General features: G+C 36.8%; 1 protein-coding gene across 1 annotated transcript; it reads right to left on the reverse strand.

Annotated features, from left to right (window-relative positions):
* Nucleotides 1–13,329: 13,329 nt before the first annotated feature.
* On the reverse strand, nucleotides 13,330–15,201 carry LOC136237283 (uncharacterized). The gene is made up of 4 exons (XM_066027627.1): nucleotides 15,158–15,201; nucleotides 14,966–15,041; nucleotides 14,320–14,853; nucleotides 13,330–14,200 (listed from the first exon to the last, which is right to left on the reverse strand). The coding sequence occupies exons 1-4, from the start codon at nucleotides 15,167–15,169 to the stop codon at nucleotides 13,515–13,517; spliced, it is 1,308 nt and encodes a 435-aa protein (XP_065883699.1). The 5' UTR covers nucleotides 15,170–15,201; the 3' UTR covers nucleotides 13,330–13,514.
* Between the last annotated feature and the right edge of the window lie 4,471 nt (nucleotides 15,202–19,672).

Here is a 19,672-nt window from a genome sequence, read left to right on the forward strand (position 1 = left end):
TCCCTTTAAACCTGGATTTCAATATGAGTGCCATCAGTTGCACGATAAGGTGTTATGAGGAGAGAACTTAACAGTATTAAACAGCAGCAGTAGCTTACATATGATTAGTGTAACAGCTTGCTGAAGAATAACAAATGTTACATTGGTCACACACTACCCATTGGTATAGGTAGGCATTTAACCTGTCATGTGACTATCTCAAAGGTCACATCGCTTACTTAATGATAACTCTGAAAACAGAGTCAACACTGGTATATACAGTGGTTTGTTACTTATCAATGTAGTATACACCAATTTCTTAAACATGTGTTCATTGTGTTGCATATGAAATTTAAGCTGTAGGTATTCTGTGTGTATTCTAGTACAAATTGGTATCCTTTGAAGAAGGCCTCTTACACTGCCAGTTCTATACAATGTGTCCTTTGCTTCTTTTCAAGGTTTTACATGTCCTATAGTTGAAGTGTCCTATATACCACACTCAGCCAGTCATATTTGACTTCGGAAAATCATCCAGATTATCACATTTGACAACACAAATGAACATCATGATTGGATTTTGAAATATGGAATTACATTGGACTGTTTAATTTTCCAAATCATTCTAATAAGTGAACATCTATTGATTGTACTACGAATTATCTTGACAACTGATCTATCTTCAAAAATCCAGTTCATATGCTACTTCAGTTATGTAACTGCAGCTTACCACATGTGTGCACTTGAATATCGAACTGTGTAGGTATGTCATGGCTAACAGTTATTTGATATATTCACCATGTAGAGAAATCTTATCTCCTCAATGGCATGTACTTCTCACTATATATACTACACGGTACATGTTCCTCTTTTTTGAAATTGTATATATAACTACAACACTTGTGTGACAACTACACTTGTAGCTGTTATGTAACACATTTCATGGATTATCTAAGAATGACATTCCATTTACATTTAGCATGTAAACTTAACTTCCAAGAAACACTTGGTAGTTTTATCCTCCAACAACATTATACAGAGTATGAAATCATCACCCTCATAATGCAATGTCATTAGAAAGTTATGTACCATATATGGCATATTGGTGTTTAGATACACATCTTATGGGAAAACTAATAATGAGACCACAAGTTTGTATTAGTTACCACATGTATGCATACTGGCCTCCGCTCCATCTGTATTGTACATAACTTTGTTGATGTGATCCATGTACCTGGTATTTAACAGGCATAGCTTTCTCACAATTGTGACCAAATTCATTCAATAAATACATACCACGTGACAAATGATGGAACAGTAATGTATAAGTAGCTTAGATTGTGTGTGTATGCAGTGTTGGACAAGTTACTTGGTCAGTGTAATGCACTCTTTACTTCTGAAGCAATGCATAAAATTTACATAATACTTGCATCAATTTATAGCCAACTATAACAGTAAAATAATATTATCCCTCGTACTTCCACCTGGGCTGCTTTCTTTACTTTTAGCTCAGCTCTATGATTCAGCTATGCCTATAAATGGCTAGACTGAACTCATGCATACCTATAGTTGTTAGCTGTTGTTGGGGTAACTTATAGTATTACTCTGTAGGTAATATTATTACTTTGTTACATAATAGTATTACATAATATTATATAACATACAATGGATTATGGTGTAACCACACTATGATTAGCATGAGTGCTACATTCACAACATGTGTTATTATTATTATGCTTGAAGCCAGTAAATACGTACTGGGTTATCCCCAACACTGTGTATATAGCTATGTATGTGCATTTATGTCGGACTCTGTGTGCATTATGAATACACACATAGTACATATTATTATTATACATACATAGCTACATGGATAGATAGTTACATGCACACATGTATACGCGTACATGATGTTTTGTAGAAAATTGTTCCATCAGAATGATTCTTGAAAATGTTTGGTATAGCCTGTGTGGGCATTGTAACTTAGCAGTTATGGTGTTTCTAATAACTGTGGCTGAACATATTCTTTTTGCTACAAACATAGGACCTTGTAGGAGTGGTCAGCTGAATGTAGGATTATCTGTGAAATAAACCCCTAAATAGTAATCACTTTAGCCTCTCTATTCCTATAATGGTATGAATATAAGTAAGGTAAATGCGGGTATTTCCGGACAGCGCACAATTCCGGACACTTCGTGTATAGCACCCAAGAATGAATCAACTAGAACACACTTTTCGATTTTTATAATCCCTATAAGAATAGCTATTCACAGCAGAAATTTCAAGGCAATCCGTTGTTTCGTTCCTCGGCTAGCTTGATAAAGGTACCAAAGTGTCCGGAATTGTACGCTGTCCGGAAATACCCGCATTTACCTTACTTTATAATAGTTAGACGTCAAGAACCAGGGTTCTACGGGATTTAGAAAACTGGAAGGCCCTGGGCTGTAGCTCCTGAGCGCAGCGAGGGCGCTACTAAGGGCCTGAGGGTTTGCTAAATCCCGTAGAACCCAGTGGTTCTTGACGTCTAACTTATTTAGACTACAACTCGTTATTGTACCTTGAGTTGACAGCTGCTTGTAAATAGGAAATGTATGGCTAATTACTAGAAACAAGCCCTCTACACCTCCCGACATGGCGGGACCTCAGCGTGGCTGTTGCTACCCGTTTAAACGCCCATGCGTTGCCAATGTTACAGGCGCGTGCTATGTATCGAAGTACTGGACTCAGCGAGTGGACTACAACTCATTGTTGCTGTTGTTGTGCCTCGACAGCTGCTTGTAAGCAAGTAATGTAGTGTTGATTAGTACAAACAAGCCCATTACACCTCCCTCTAATTCAGTACGGCTGTTACTAGCCATTTAAATGCCCATGCGTTGCCAATGCTACAGGCGCGTAATTATCGTGTTTCGTATCGCCTCAGAGCGTGGTCTCTATTGGACATGACCGTGGCTCTATAATAGTTAGACACCAAGACCAAGGGAACTAAGCAATTTAGTAACCCTGATGGCCGAGGCTGTAGCGTCCCGAGCGCAGCGAGGGCGCTACTAAGGGCCAGAGGGGCGGTTACTAAATCGCTTAGTTTCCGTTGGTCGCGGTGTCTAACTTATTTAGACTATGGTTTAAAGTACATACCTTCATAGCCAGAGCATTAGGGTGGCATGAAAGAGCAATGCAGAACAGCAGAACGGTTTCTTCCTGAAGTCCTTACAGCGCCCACAAAAATAATTATTCGACCGGTAACCAGAGTAACAGCTAGAGCTATAGTAGATATGCCGCTTAGTCTACTATTTCTCCAGAATTATTCGCAGAACACGGAGAAGAATTGTATTACAGTATTATCAAGTACTCCAGTGTACCTTTCGTGTTATAATTATTTTTCACGTACAAAATTGCCTGAGGGCGGGTTACTAAATGAACATGTGTAGGTGACTAAATGAGCATGTCAGGTGACTAAGTGATTTAGTAACCCTCTAAATGAGCTATATCATAGTCTAAACGAGATTTAGAGACCACGTTTTCAGCCAATCAAATTTCAGTATCAAACTTGTTGTAGTCTAACTATTGTTAGTGGCCAGCCCACCAGTACATTAAATGAAACCCTCCACTGACCTTTTCATAGAACTGTGAGATCATTGCAGGCCTGCCAACTCTCACGGGTTTACCGTGAGTCTCACGGTTTCACTACCCTGCTCAAGGGCAGCAGATCGAATCTCACGGTTTTTGAGAAAAGTCGAGACCTTTTTTTTTTTTTTTTTTTTTTTTTTGGTCTCAGCATAGCATCTACCAGTTTTTTTTTACTACACACTGCAATACTACAATAAAGGTACAGAAATCTCAAGATTTTTTTACTTTCCAGGTTGGCAGGCCTGTCATTGTAACATACTGTTACAAGTGTGAGGGACTAACCAGTAACCACTGCACTGATAGCCTAATTTACTAAGTCAGAACGCTTAACATATATAGTGTAAAGATCTGACCATGTTGTATGTATATTATGTGTTATGAGGATACTGTGCATGCATGAGGTCCTAAAGTATAGTGTTTTTATAGTATTCCTTTGGAAGATCGCTCTTGTATCACTTTTGCATTTAGAGCTTACAATTCAGTCATTAGAGAAGGTTACAGATAGCTATACCCACACAAAATGGACGGGTTGTGATGAGCAATATCAGCTACTCAATGAAAGCTTGTTAAGGCCAAAAATGGATCTTATTCACCAGTTCAATATACAGCTACTCATTAATCCAAGCTTACTAGCTAAGTACTTCTGTGCAAACCCTCCAGTGCCCAACTGGTAGACTTGATAATAATAAATAAATTTAAAAAGTACAGGACGTGATTTAATTAAATGAATAATATACTTGTGTGAATTATCTGAAAATACCATTTGTGAATTGTCTGGAAATACCATTTGTGAATTATCTGGAAATACCATTTGTGAATTATCTGGAAATACCATCTGTGGTCACATGAGATACAGTGGAAATACATTTTACAATTTGTGGTTGTTAATGGATGATCACATATTTTGTCAAAACACCACCATGCTTTGTTCTTAGAACTGAAATTTCCGCCTGCTTGAATCATTGTTCTAGTATTTTGCTGCTCATTATTCTTCACTATACTCTTTGCTATCTTTATTTTCACTATAAGTACATGATCAATTTGACCAGGGCTTTATATACAAGTTTTAGGTAGTCCAGAATCCCCTTAACTTCATAAAGAATTTAATAACACTCAAATTCTGGTCTAGCCCATATAATAACAATAGCAATGATATCTATTTGGTGGTAGTGGGAGTCAAGTAGATCATAGAGCAAAACAAACTATATTTAAATGAAGATGAATGAGTCAACACATTATATACATAGCTACATCATGAAAGTTAATGCAACACATTCTGTACCTCACTTCAAAGGGAAACTCATTTAATTGTTATTACAGCTTTACAGTGGCCAGCACTGAAGGCCTGACAGCAACACTGCTGCAGCCTTAGGATTATCCTAACCTAATAACCTTCAGTGGTACTGATACAAACTTGGGCTATAAGCCACACTCTCAAAATCACATACCAGTTTACTAGTCACTATTGCTACCACAAGAAATGTTGTCACAATGAGGTACAATATATCGTAACATGCATGTGAGAATGTTTCTATGTCTGTGTCATCCTGTGATGTGCAGCAAAGTATCTTTCTTACAGTTCGTCAACACAGAACACAACATCCAAATGCTATGCTTTATGCATGGCAAAAATAAAGTGCATAACCCAGTTAGTGATTTCATAATTCATTAATTATTTTGTAATGCATTTGAACAATTGTTCTTAGTTGGAATGACAAACTATTGAGCCTGCTCACAAAACCATAAATCTGTGTCTTATTATTCTTGTAATTGCAAACTGGATGTACCTACAGTAGCTGTACAAAATATCACCTGACTTCTATACCTTTCAAACAAGAAACGGACAATAACAACAAACAGTCTGCACTAAGGGTGTAAAAGTTGCTGGTAACTGGTCGTCTCAGTAGAAACTACAAAATACTACTCCTTTATCAGGACTGTACCTTGACACCAGCTAAGCGTAGAGAAATAAATCAAACACATAAACAAGAATTCTATTTTTTTTACATGATAACTGCATGCAATTGCCTGAATCTAAACTATGACTTTACCAAAGACTCAAGTGTCAACTACGTTTATCAGGCCCTCCAGCATATTAATGTGAGTAGCACACAAAAAAAACTGCCTGCAGACTGCATTAGCTATATGGAATAAAAGTTAGTCTTGCAATAAAAGAATATGATGTAGAATTGTGTCTTTGTATTTGGCTTCGATATAACCACAACTGTCTTATGTTATAAGCTAGATGTGTACCTATTGCTAAATAGATGTTGATACTGAAATAGTCATCCCAATTGAATAGCTTGTTCCATATACCGTGCATCACCTATTGAGAAAGCAGAGTAACTGTGTTATTACTTTTTCACACTACTCCTTTATTGCTTCTGTACCAATCCGGCTACTGATATTTTATAATAACGTTCTTATGGATGGTGGCAATCGTAAACTGTAAGCATTATTGTGTAATTTTTTTTTTGCGTATGTTGAAGGAATTTCAATGCATGCCTTTGGGGTGGGCTTGCACACCAAACAATATAACTTGTGCTTTTTATTAATGTATATTGCACCATAATTCACCATGCAGGCATTAACATTTGAGGATAAAATTTGCATGTAGTCCAAAGGTGTTGTGTGATCTTTATATATAGCTATACAAAACTGATACATAAACACATGATAAGCTTCTAGTACCTGATTGTATGTCAGTTTATTATAGCAGCTGGCAGTATAGCTACTGTGAACTGGCAATTAATAAAGTACACCACACTGATTCTGAATCTTAACACGTATAACTGTGCACTATATTGTAATAACTTAACTATTATTGAGTTTTGATATAGCTAGTCTCCTCAGTGGATTTCTAATTAATGATGCTTCCTCCACTTACTCAGTCATGCCACTCACACAGTAGCCGGTAGTCCTTTGACTGATAGGAGTTCTACACAGTGAACCTATATGTATTGTACTGTTCATATAATTGACACCACATGGTTATATCAGTATGCATTTGGAAATGATGTCATTGGTTGTTTCAAACAATGCTAACTATCACTTAATTGTGATCATAGATACAAAAGCATGATTTGGCCCTATTATCATGTCTATGAACACAACAGTAAAATATCAAACTGTCCATCTTTTATCACCTTGTGGTTTCTAGTACTCTTATGTGCATAATACTTAGTCCAAAAATGCTCTATAATTTTTTAGACTTCAAACTTGCCAAGTCTGGCTAACTATAGCGACACAGTGTCATATGTGAGTGGATATGTTAGTGACATGTCGTAAGATACGTCAGCTTAAAACATATATCCAGTTAGAAAACCCACATAACTCTTGACAAACCCCATGATAGGCTACTCCACAATGTGAGAAGGCCATGATTGGTGAACAGGCCTGATTAACTGACTATGACTATCACAATACAAACATGATCATATAATTATACACCTGGTTATCTGCTTTGGAAATCATGGGGCTTGTTAAGTGTGTGGCAGTAGGTACAACTGTCACAGTTGAGTCCTCCAGTGAATGTTGTATGAGCTCCGCTGGCCATCTCTTTCTACTCGTCAGAAGTATCTAACAACAGTTACCATCTACGATATTTTCTCACTGTCACATTTCCTTGACCTTTTCCAGCTATTTTACATTTTCCAATTCTCCCACAAGATCCCACTCCCTATCGTTACTGTGTAAACATTCATTAATTACCTCTTATAGGTTGTTTTTTTTTATATACTTTCTGTACTTCATCAATCCCCATGTGTTGTATAAGTTTCTGTATAGTAAAGCATCTGTTGTATAAATTTTTTTATGTCATTTATTTGGTTTGTACTGATATGCTTGTAATGTTTGCTGTGCTTTGTTTGTTTTTGTATCTTGTGTGTTTTTGTAGGTGATACTCCTAAGGCGTCTGTCTTTTGTACTCACCTTACCCTTCGTGGTTAAACAAATAAAAATAAATAAGTCATAATACTGTCAAGTGACACTTAAGAAAAGACAGCCCCCATGTACATATGCCAACCTAGGAATTTCTCTAAATTGAGTCCCAGCACCACTATAATTATTTGAATTGTTCATATATATGGCCTAGTATTCTACTGAAATGTATACATAAACTATAGGCCATACACATGATCCTAGCTGGCTGTTTGGAAATTTAATTGTAGTATCATAGCATGTTAAACATCTCAACTTGTATAATAAATAATTAAACAATCATACAAGGTACAACGCTACAGCTTTAAAGATGACATAATAGTGCTAGTGGTGCCTATAATGTGTCTACTAGTTATGAACACTTTATAGCTACAGATACTATGACCAGGTACATTGAGTGAGGAATGGGTCCCATTCAGCTCCATCAGTCATACTGGGTAGACAGTTGTAGTACATAGAATAGTGGGATTGAGGTGGTGGCATTGGTAAATAACTAGTGTCTAAAGGAGCAAGTTCTTGCCAAATCATTTGATATGTTAGCTGGAAGATTAGGGATAGTACAGCAAGTTTACATGTGATGCAAGTTGTATGGGTGGACAAATGAGTATAGTACGTTAATATCAAGTTACACTCACCAGATTCCCTAGGGTTTTTTTCAAAATGCTAAACTGTATTGCTACTGCCATAATGTCCAGCATGAGGGTCCTATTAACCATGGAGCATGTGTTCTATTAGAGTGTGTGTATGTGTCTTTTATTCAAAAACTTGGCCTAGGTAGCTATGAGCACTGCTTGGAAAACGAGAAAACCATACACTGGCCATATGTACAAAGTGTTCATCTAGCCACCATTTTATTTCATATGCAGGATCTTATGCCATTTACTGATGTTAAGTTGTCCTCTTAACTGAAGCAAACTCCATAATTTGTAATTTTGTATACTTAATCAATTATCATTTTTATGGGAATCACTAATGCAATAACTTTACGTATCACTTTGAACCTTAATTTAGTTGCATCTCACTATCAATTACACCAGAAGCTCATCCTTTAAGAGTTATAAGGAGAGAATAGTATAGAGTTTATATGTATAAATGGTGTAATGGCTTGCTGAAGAACTTGATAACAAATATTGTATTGGTCTATTGATACAAAACCTGACGTATGCGTTACCACTACTTCAAAGGTCATGTAACTTACATAACTTGGAAAACCATGCAAGTCTCAAACCTGTATTTACCACAGACCACAGTAGTTTTTGTTACTACCATGTATAACATACAGGCATACAATGGTATACCATGGATACATACTCATATTGTTGATGTGCATGCTGCTGCTGTTGTAAACATCATGACCAACATCATCATCATCAAATATAACTAAAGCTACTAATCAAGACACAATTAATGGTTATTGCACTACTGAGTGGTAACGTCTTCTGCTGCCATGCAATATCAGCTATCGGTTGTTATAACAGGTACACCTATCTATATAACTGACAGACTTACAGATGTATAATGCAAATATCACACATATGAGCAATAGGTCACCTCATGAACTCTCCTCATCAGCTATAATATGATCACCAAAGTTTCTAGGCTGTATATATACCAAATTTGGTATCAGTATAGCTAGTGCACTATTTTCTTAAACACTTGCATTGCTTTTTGTGTTGCTTAAGCTGTATAGGAATTCTGTGTAAATGCTGGTACAGATTGAGATATATATATATATATATAAATGTATGCCAGTGACTGTGCTAACCTGGAAGGCATCCTTCAACAGTGCATTGCGGATACATGAAATGAATGTTAGTGTCGTTTATTTCTTTTGTAACTTTTGTGCATGTTAATATATACCACACCTGGCCAGCCATATACACTTTAAGGGCAAGATAGCAAGTTTCCTTGGAATAACTCAGCATACATATGTGTGCACTTGACTGTTATTAGTTTATATGTGGGTTCATCAATGGCATGTGAATCTCCCACTTTAACACATGGCACATGTTCTTCTTGTTGTAGTTGAAACAACCAACCGACACATGTAGGAGCACATACATTAATGAAATAAACATTTAGTGTGTAAGTTTAGTTTCCAAGAAGTAAACAAGGAAACAGAGTGTTTCATGCTCCCAAAAACTTATGTACACCATATATGGTATATTGGTGTTTGCTGAATGTTCAATGAGCACATGCACATATTCTGAGAAACTCTACAAGTGTTTTCCTGGCCTCTGCTCCATTTGTATATTTTGTGACTTTGCAAAAGTTTTGATATGAAGATTTTGACTCCCAGTAGCTATTAACAGGCATAAAGGTTTGGTATTGAAATGATAAATAAAGACTGGCTGTTTTGTGTGGGACTGTACATGTGTGACTGAATTCATAAAATAACTATATCTGCCATGTTATAATGAAACCATTATGTGTATAGTTCATTAGAAACACATGGCTGTGTGTATGTGTGTGTGTTGTGTGTGTGTGTTGTGTTGTGTGTGTGTGTTGTGTTGTGTTGTGTGTTGTGTGTGTGTGTGTTGTGTTGTGTGTGTGTGTTGTGTGTGTGTGTGTTGTGTTGTGTGTGTATGTTGTGTGTGTGTGTGTGTGTTGTGTGTGTGTGTGTGTGTGTGTTGTGTTGTGTGTGTATGTTGTGTGTGTGTGTGTGTGTGTTGTGTTGTGTGTTGTGTGTGTGTGTTGTGTTGTGTGTGTGTGTGTTGTGTTGTGTGTGTGTGTGTGTGTGTGTGTGTGTGTGTGTGTGTGTGTGTGTGTGTGAACAGTTTATATTTTGTAAATCATTATAGAAGGTTATGGATAGATAGTTACACCGACACAAAATGGATTATTTTAATGGTTGAGAGCTACTCAATGAAAGCTTGTTAAGGCAATTGGTAGTTACAAATAGATAGTTACTACTGACTAGTACCTTTTGTGGTCAGTTAGGTGAGCAATACAGCTACTCCAGCATTGATCAAAGCTTGTTATCATAGTTTAATTTTATACACATGTTTTACATTATAAAATACCTACGTGAATTATCTGGAAATACCATTTGTGGTCACATGAGATACACTGGAAATGTATTTTTAAGATTAATGGATGATCACATATTTTTGCACTAAAACATACTTTGTAGTGGGGGTTCTTAGAACTGAAATCATAATTATGGGAGTACTGCCCTGCCTAGCTGCTTGAGTCATCACACACGAGTAAGCATTGCATTCTTAGTACTCTTTAGTTGTCATGTGTGCCTGATATTATTTATGTATATAAAGTAAATAAAGACAGTTGTTAAGAAGCCACTTTACTCTCTAAACAAAAACTCAAGTTCCATAGTCTAGTCCATATAACAATGAAATCTATTTGCTGGTGGTGGGAGTCAAGTGATATAATGCATGGGTTATGATAACAAAATTACATTCAAATTAAGATGAAAAGGTTGACATATTAGGATATATGATAATTGATGCATCTTATTCCACACCTCACTTCAAGGGAATTTCATTTTATAACCGAGTGAGTAGTATAATATGGGCTATATGTTACAGCTGTGACATGGTACATAAAATTAAAAACAGTCTGGCATACTGAGACCAGTTACACTTCAAGGGTTTGCTCGAAATAGACAATCATGGTTACATATACAAGCTTACTTGACTATTGCTAACTTAAGTCATGTTGTCACTAAATAATATATTTTATAGCTGTTTCTTACATTGAGCTTCTATGCTATGTATCAGGCTTAGTAGTTATTGACTGCCCAATACACAACACAACTGCTCGACTTAGTTGTAATTACTAGTGATCGTGCTCACAAAACTACATAGCTATCTACAAGGAGACTCGTGATTTATTATATACTCATAGTTGTAAACTTAACTACGTATGTTCAATATAATGTAGTATATATATACAATAACCTTACTTCACAACACACATGCTGCCTACACATGCACCATTCAAACTATAATCGACAACTGAACTGCAAAGCCAGAAATACATACTTTATAGCAGCATAAACATTATATTGCATAGATCACTAACGTAAAAGTCACTGAATACTGTGCAGCAGCAGTGGTCCTCAGCAGACACCACAAAATACTAGTCCTTTGTCCAGACTGTACTTGACACTACCTAAGAAAGAATTAAATCAAATGAGTAAACAAGAAATCCATCATTGTTTGTGTTGTATAACAAGTACTTTTGGTAGCTGCATGCCTGCATATAAATCATGGCTGTATACTGAAGATTTGTTTTTTTGTTGACTGCATTCATCAGGCCCTTCAGCACAATTGATTTAGACAAAAACGTAATTAGTCATGCAGCCTTGAGAACTCTTATATGGGATAGAAGCCAGTCACGCCATAACAGAAATATGATAATGATGTAGCAATATGTTTTTGGCACGTATTTGGCTTTAACCATAACATTCTTATGTTATGTGGCTGACAATAGACATTGCTGGAGGCTCAATTCATCACCATCACATACATTATAATGTACATCTCCTATTGAGAAGTATATAGAGTAGTCGTATGATTACTTCTCCACGCTAGTCCTTTGTTTTGGTACACAACCTATCTTATTATATAACACTCTACCTCCAAAGATTTATAGATGATGGAAACTGTACCCTGTAAGGCACCATGTACGCACACTTTAGTCACATATGATGAAGGCCGGAATTGCTATTTGTGGTGGGCTCCACTATGCTAGAGGATTATTGGATTTTGTACTTGTGCATCAAACCAGCATTGACTTGTGTTGTATCTATTAAACATGTGTACCATTAATTCACCATTCTTGTTTGTGAATAATTTTCACAAGTTTTTGTGTGATATGTAAAACTTATATTGCATGATAAGCCATCTACTAGTAATACAGCTGACGTAACTTGATTGCATGTCAGTTTATTGCAGGTAGCTATGTAAGTACTTAATGCTATATACTATTTGTTAACGGTGGTTAAAAAAGCACACCACATTGGCATCTATAATCTCAACACACTGCAGCCATTGTAAACAGAAACAATTAATCAAACTAAGCATTATTTCCATAGGTTAATAGTCTCCTGTTAATGCTTGTTCTACTCACTCATGTTACTCACATAGCACCAGACCATTTACTGATAGGACTTCTACACATCGAACCTATATTGTACTGGTCATTTAATGTAATTTACAGTGCGGGTTATATTTGGAAATGATGTCATTGCTTGTTTAACAACTTTGTTACTTATGATCTATGAATGAACACTTACCTGTTACCAAGAGTATATGCAAACATTATCTAGTCTTCCGGCAAACTTCTCAAATCTGGCTAATTACAAAAGGAATGAGATTATACAAACATGTTGTATAATGACAGTAACATTGTCTCTATGTGTGAGAAAGTAAGTGACTTATAATAAAGTGGTAAGTGCTCGTGACACACCTCAATATGTGAGTGGACATGTGAGTGATGTGGTATAAGATATGTAATTTCTCCATCCAATTTCTACAGTTGTGAATCTGTTTGTATAAACGATCAAGACAAAGAAAACCACATCTTAGCACAGCTTTGACAAGCCACAATTATTATGATAAGCTATCCCCCCACAATGTGCAATCTAGTTAACCTTGTCAATGAAAGTCATAGGACTGTCAAGTAGGCAGTACCATAGCTGCACAACATAAGTATGCCGGCCAATGAAGACTATAAGTTGAGTCCCAACATTGATGACTGAAGTATCATTACTTCTGATTGTCTGGAGCCAGAGTGTGGCCTAGTTATTTAAATGACATGTTAACCATCTCCACTTGTATATAAATGAATAATAAAAAGCAAACACTTTACAATCACACAAGGCACAAAACTACACATTTAAAAAGACATCATAATAGTGAGTGATATTAAACACTTAAATAATCCCATGTCGACTACGAAATACAAATAGAAACTTGACACTTTACTACTACAACAAATAAAGACTGGACCAGTTACATTGAGTGAGGAAATGGATCCCATTCAGCTCCAACAGTCATACTGGGTAAACAATTGTAGTACATAGGATAGTGGGGTTGAGGCGGTGGTCGCATCAGTAAATAACTAGTGTCTAAAGGATAGCAATGATCTGGGAAAGAGTTCTGAAATCCGCCGGTGTAGTAAAAGTTTTGAGGGGTAGATTTGCTGCTACTGGTAGTTGCAATCTGCTCTAGTGCACCAACATTGTTTTCTTGTGAGTGAATATAATCTACAGAAGTTAGTTTGCTGGGTGATGGAGCCTTTAACAGTGGTGCAGTCTGGCTTGCTGCTCTGTTAGACATGTTGCGATTCCATTCTAGGATTTGTTTAGCTTCAGCTGGCATTTCCTTAAGCTTCGGCTTGGTGTGAGAATTACCAAGTGCTGAATACAACAGCTCGGGATTACAGCAGAAACGGTACACATATCTTTCACTGTTCACTTTGGTAATGATCTTTCGATTGTAGTAGTACCTCAAAGATCGGCTCAGCTTGTCGTAGTTCATGTTCTGACGATTCTTTTGGTGACCCCACCAAATAGCGACAACATCTGGTTGAAGTAGACGAAATTCATATTCACTCTTATTGGCTGTCCACTCAATTATTTCAAATTGATCTTCCAATATAGCATAAAGGAATTGCCATAGCTGCATGTTTCCCTTTCCTATACAAGTGAAATTGTTTATAGTCAGGTGTGTACTTAAATAAAAAATGAATGATGGGTGCATATAAAAAGGATAAACTAGAACTTAGCAACTTATAATAATAATCATTAGAACTTACTTTGTGGTACTCTAACATCCTTGGGTATCAATTTTAGCACTTCTTCTTTTGTTTCAATATTCTTCAACTCTTCCATAGGCAAAGGACTGGCATTAGAGTCCTCATCACTTGAAGAAGGTGTAGGGGTATCAGACATAGAACTGAACTTGAAATGCTCAATGGCTAATGACTGTTGTGAAGTGATTGGGAGTGCTTGACTTGTAATACATCGTTGAGGTGAAATAGCTGTACACTGTGGAGATGTGTCAGTATTAGCGTTGAAGATAAATGGAACTTGCAGGGATGTGTTGGTATTGAAGGATGCAGAGTATGCTGGTAGTGAATCAGAAACTGGAGGATGATCAATTGGACTGTTCATGTGTGACAGTGGTGGACTACAGTCGTAATCACTCCACTGGGGCAAGGTATATGCTTGCTGGTAGTTCAGCTCCCAGTTAGTAGATCCCACGTCAGGCTGTATGGCTATTTCACCAGGTGCATAACTTGTGCTACTAACATTTGTTCTGACTTGTTGTAAGAGATCACCAAAATTGCCTGTCAAAGAATTAATAGCTATAAGCATCATATAGCACAGACGAAAGCAACTGACGTATCTTTAAAACACTACTATGATACTACATTTTTCTACAGCTATAGTTCAATTTACCTCCTTGCAAGTTGTTGGTGCTCCAATCATTAATCGTAGTAGAAGGCCCGGGCGTAGAATGATTCGAACCTCCGAACTATATACGAGGAAAAACAAGTTAATCAAAGATCACAATGGCTAATGCAGCACGAAAACGCTGTAGCATACTATAACCGCACGAGTTCGTAGCCATGAGGTGTGCAAACTCTTTACCTTGTCAGTCATCACGCCGCTCTAGTGTTGCGATAAGAGTTTAACGAAAAATGAGGTGTCGGTCGATTTCCCGGTTTTATATAAAACGCATTATGACGTAACACGTATTTAAAATTTTTTTGGATTCTTTGAAGAAATAACACTCATATCCGCTTACCCGAAAAAGGGCCAGGCGCCGCCAGATTAACATTCGCAGCCGGATTACCAAACGAAAATAGTGGTGTCGACTTAACTAATCTCTAATGACTCACATCTGTCTAACAGTTAGCTAAAGCCTAGCTTTTCATTTACGCTGTGCCTAGAGTCACGGCACCGTGACTGGTGCTAAAGTCACGGCGCAGTCAACCAGAATTCACACAGTAGTTGCATGAAGGTAAGTTTTTGTTGAGTTTGAGGCGAGGTTGTATCAGATCTCAGCGATCCTTGTATGCTTTGTGGTGAGCAAAAAAATATGTTTCACCTACTGCACACTTCTCAATACAATGGTGTATACCTATAGGCAAGTGGCTATGTCAAGTAAGTAAACATCAAGTTAACAACTTATAAAGGTAAACAACTAAAGTGGAGGTGCCACAATGATGCAACAATACCTAAGGTGGAGTTGTGGTTTCAATTATGATATTGTTGCTAGCTAATGATGCCGACTTTGAAGTGGTTTATACTTTTGAGCTGATGACACAGCCATCAGAAAATTGCTCTGGAGCTGAAAATCGCTAACCCGAGCGAAGTAACTACGCACTTTAAAGTAAGCACCAGTGACTACCTTCCACCCGACAGTAAAGTATTCTCTACATTAGCTATAAGGCTTGAAAAGATTACAAAACAACACAAAATTTACTTATATGTAACGCGCACGATAAAACTAAGATTTTCATGATGATCAGCGTGTGGACAAACCCCACAGTGATTTTCATCTTCATTGGAGCCCGGACGACGGAGCAATCCCAAGTTAAATACGAGTTGTTATTTTGTGCCAAGGTTCTATTGGGGAATATACGGAGAATTTTTTTTATTTAAAAATCTCGGATACTGGAATGCCTACTTTTATGTAGTTTTGCACACCTAAACTGTGGGTCTCAAAGTTATAGAATCCTTGCAGTGTGCGTAGCTATCATAGTACCCTGTCTGCAGTAATATAGCAGATTTCTTTTTGCACACTTTCATGGGTAGCCAGCTAGTGCAACAGCATGTATACATTAAGTGTACATACGTAGCAACCATGCAACATATAGACTAGCTATAGAATGTAGTATATCAGTGTACAAAAGAGACCTGTCATCTGCACATATAGTGGTAGTGGGTGAAGGGTACAAAAGCATTCCATGCAAGATCATGTCATGGCTCCAATAAGTTACTACATATAGCTATTATGCGTGGACCAGGTGTCATGTCAGTTACCCTGCATGCAGTTGTTCATAGCACAAACTACAACATGTTTGGAGATGTGTTATGTTCAGAAGACAGTTGTTCGGTGAACTACCTAGTTCTGAGAGATCAGACACATTAGCAGTGCATAAGGAAGTGTACATGAACAGGAAGCGTATCATTAACTTGTAATTTTTACACAGCTCTACACAACTAACTAATGTCACTAATTTTCTATAAAGGAAAAGTGTGAATGATCACATTCAAGCAAAAGACACAAAACCTTCTGTTACATGATGTAAAATTTTCATCCTTTTTAGTCAGGAGTTAGCTACATAGTTTCCTTGGTTATCAGCAACTGGAAGTAATCTCTTTCACTACCTAAGAGTGGAGAGCTCTTAGCTGTTTTACATGTACGTTTCATCTTTTAGCTACTTACAGGACTTAATAGCAATAGATCTGTTGAGCACTATACTTCATACATTTTGAGTAATGTTCTGTTGTAGTTTGGAATGGATATTGACAGATTTAATTTTCCTTCCACTCTTTCCCAGAAATAATCTACTAATTAGTAACCCATGCACCCCTAACCTTGGCCACAGCAAATATTAACTAATTTTTGCATTTTACTCTTTTAGGGACTTGATAGCTAGGTACTCAAATGAATGGAAAGTTCTTTTAACGATAAAAAGTGTGACAGTGTCTGAAATAGCATCAATATCAGTGCTTTTAATCTGTAATTGATAAGTGCCAACCCAGAGAAATATTTGTGGAGGACAAGCACATGCAGTGATATATATACTTAGTATAGTTTTTGTCCAAGCCTATACACATCACATGTTTTACATAATTATGTAAAATTTGTATGTAATCTGGCGGTTTAAAGTATTAGAATCAGATATAATATGCAGCTAGCATGCTTATTGTACATGTGACAAAATTACTACACAGCGTATTAATTGGAATTACACCTTCTGTTGAATGTGCTCACAAAACTACTACAAATGCATGTCATAGCCAGGAGAGAGAGAGAGAGAGAGAGAGAGAGAGATGCACACACACGCATACCACACACGCGTATGCACACACACACACACACACACACACACACACACACACACACACACACACACACACACACACACACACACACGCGCGCGCGCGCACACATGCACTGTAGTGACTGTACACACATATATATACCCTCAGAAACTGTGTATGTATAGGAATGTTCAACATAACTAATAGAGTGTGCACACATTATGTTTAATGTTAAAGTTAGTAGTACACTAAACAACATACCGAAAGTCTATATACTAAATACAGATGTTACTGAACATAGTACAACGGACACCAACTGTTTTATCCAAGCTATATACTCCGACACCACTTGTAAGAAAGAAGAAACCAGGTACACATAAAGACATCTTAGATCATTATAATTATAAAAATACACATCACATCAATTTTATAAATATCAGGCCCCCAACATATACTAATGTATAAACACACTGAAGGAAGATGTCTTGGGATAGAAGCCAGTCATGTCATTTGTTGGTGGCACTTGCATTGGCTTCAGCCTAACATATATAATTATTATCATCTCACAGCCTAGCTAGATACTAATTTTTGCCTTGATTGAACAACTCCGCATTTACTAACTATTGAGAATTGGAAGGCTCCTAGTCTTTTACAGCTACACATTGTTTCCATACACAAATATTATACTGTAATTCTTCGAATATTCATTAATCATAATCGTTAGTACAAGCACAGTTGTACATTTTATTATTAGTAGTATTACTATTAAGTGTACAGGTAAGGAGGCTCAAGGAGCCTGTATAGCCTGAATAGTGCATTGCAAGCATGCATATGGCTAGACAGAAATGTTAAAGAATAATTTTAGGGTTGGCTTAATTATTTGTATATCAATATGCATCATATGTCTATTTATAGCTACATAGCTTGCTACACTGCTTCTCTGAATACGGTGACTGCTCTATTAGAGTATCTCGATCTAAACGCCTTGTGCCATTGCAAATCAATGCAAAGTATATTTTTAACTGCTTGAATAGACTTGACCAGTTTCTGAAAACCTCAGAAACCCCCCTGAATGAAATGAAGCACGCATGTAGCTTTTCAGTGCATGGGTAATATCTAATCAGAACTCAAAAACTGACATCAAGTCTCTAAAATAATATGTGGGCCTCAAAGTTATAGAACCCATGTAGTGTACATAGCCATAATAGTTCCCTGTCTGCACTTGAAATCCAACCAGTGCATGCAAACATTAATTGTCATTAAGTGCACAGAATAACTAGCAATTTTCAGCTAATTTTTTTTTTTTTTTTTTTTTTTTTAGTATTATATATAAATTTTTTTTTTTTATTTTCAGCTAAATAGAATGTTAAATTGCAACATGCCAGTATACAAAAGGGACCTGCATGAATAACTTTGCCATCTGCATGCACACACATAATACATAGGCTATAGTGGCATATGACATAATGGGTGAAGCTTAGCTATAAGGGTATGAAAACATTCCATGCAAGACCACTGTCATGGCTCCAATAAGATGTGTGATGTCGTGTTGCATTTAGCTATGCTATACAACATGTTTGGTATCACTGAGATTGAGATCTATTATGTTCAGTTTGTTCAGTGAACTACCTAGTTCTGAGAGATCAGACATTAGCAGTGCATAAGGAAGTGTACATGAACAGGAAGTGCATTATTAACTTGTAATTTTTATACTCTGCACAACTAACAAATATCACAAATTTTGTGAAGTAAAACAGTGTGAATGATCACATTCAATCAAAAGACACAAAACCTTATTTCGCATGATTTAAAATTTTCATCCAGGAAGTTATAGCTGCTGCATGGTTTCCTTGGTTGCCGGTCAACAACTTATATATTATATAGTTAACATGGAAGTAGAATCATTACCAGACAGTGGAGAGCTCCTAGCTGTTTTACATGCAAGTTTCAAATAAATCTTTTAGCTACTTAGGACTTGATATGTATAGATCTATTGAGCACTATACATCATACATCTCAGGAGCTGATCCAGGGTTTAGAAAGGGGGGGTGCACCAGGGTAGTATAGGGGTATGGATCATGGAGCAGGGGGTTCCCTCCCCCCAAGAAA

This window comes from Dysidea avara, chromosome 10 (genome assembly GCF_963678975.1).
Source record: "Dysidea avara chromosome 10, odDysAvar1.4, whole genome shotgun sequence".
In the NCBI taxonomy this organism is placed as follows: Eukaryota; Metazoa; Porifera; class Demospongiae; order Dictyoceratida; family Dysideidae; genus Dysidea; species Dysidea avara.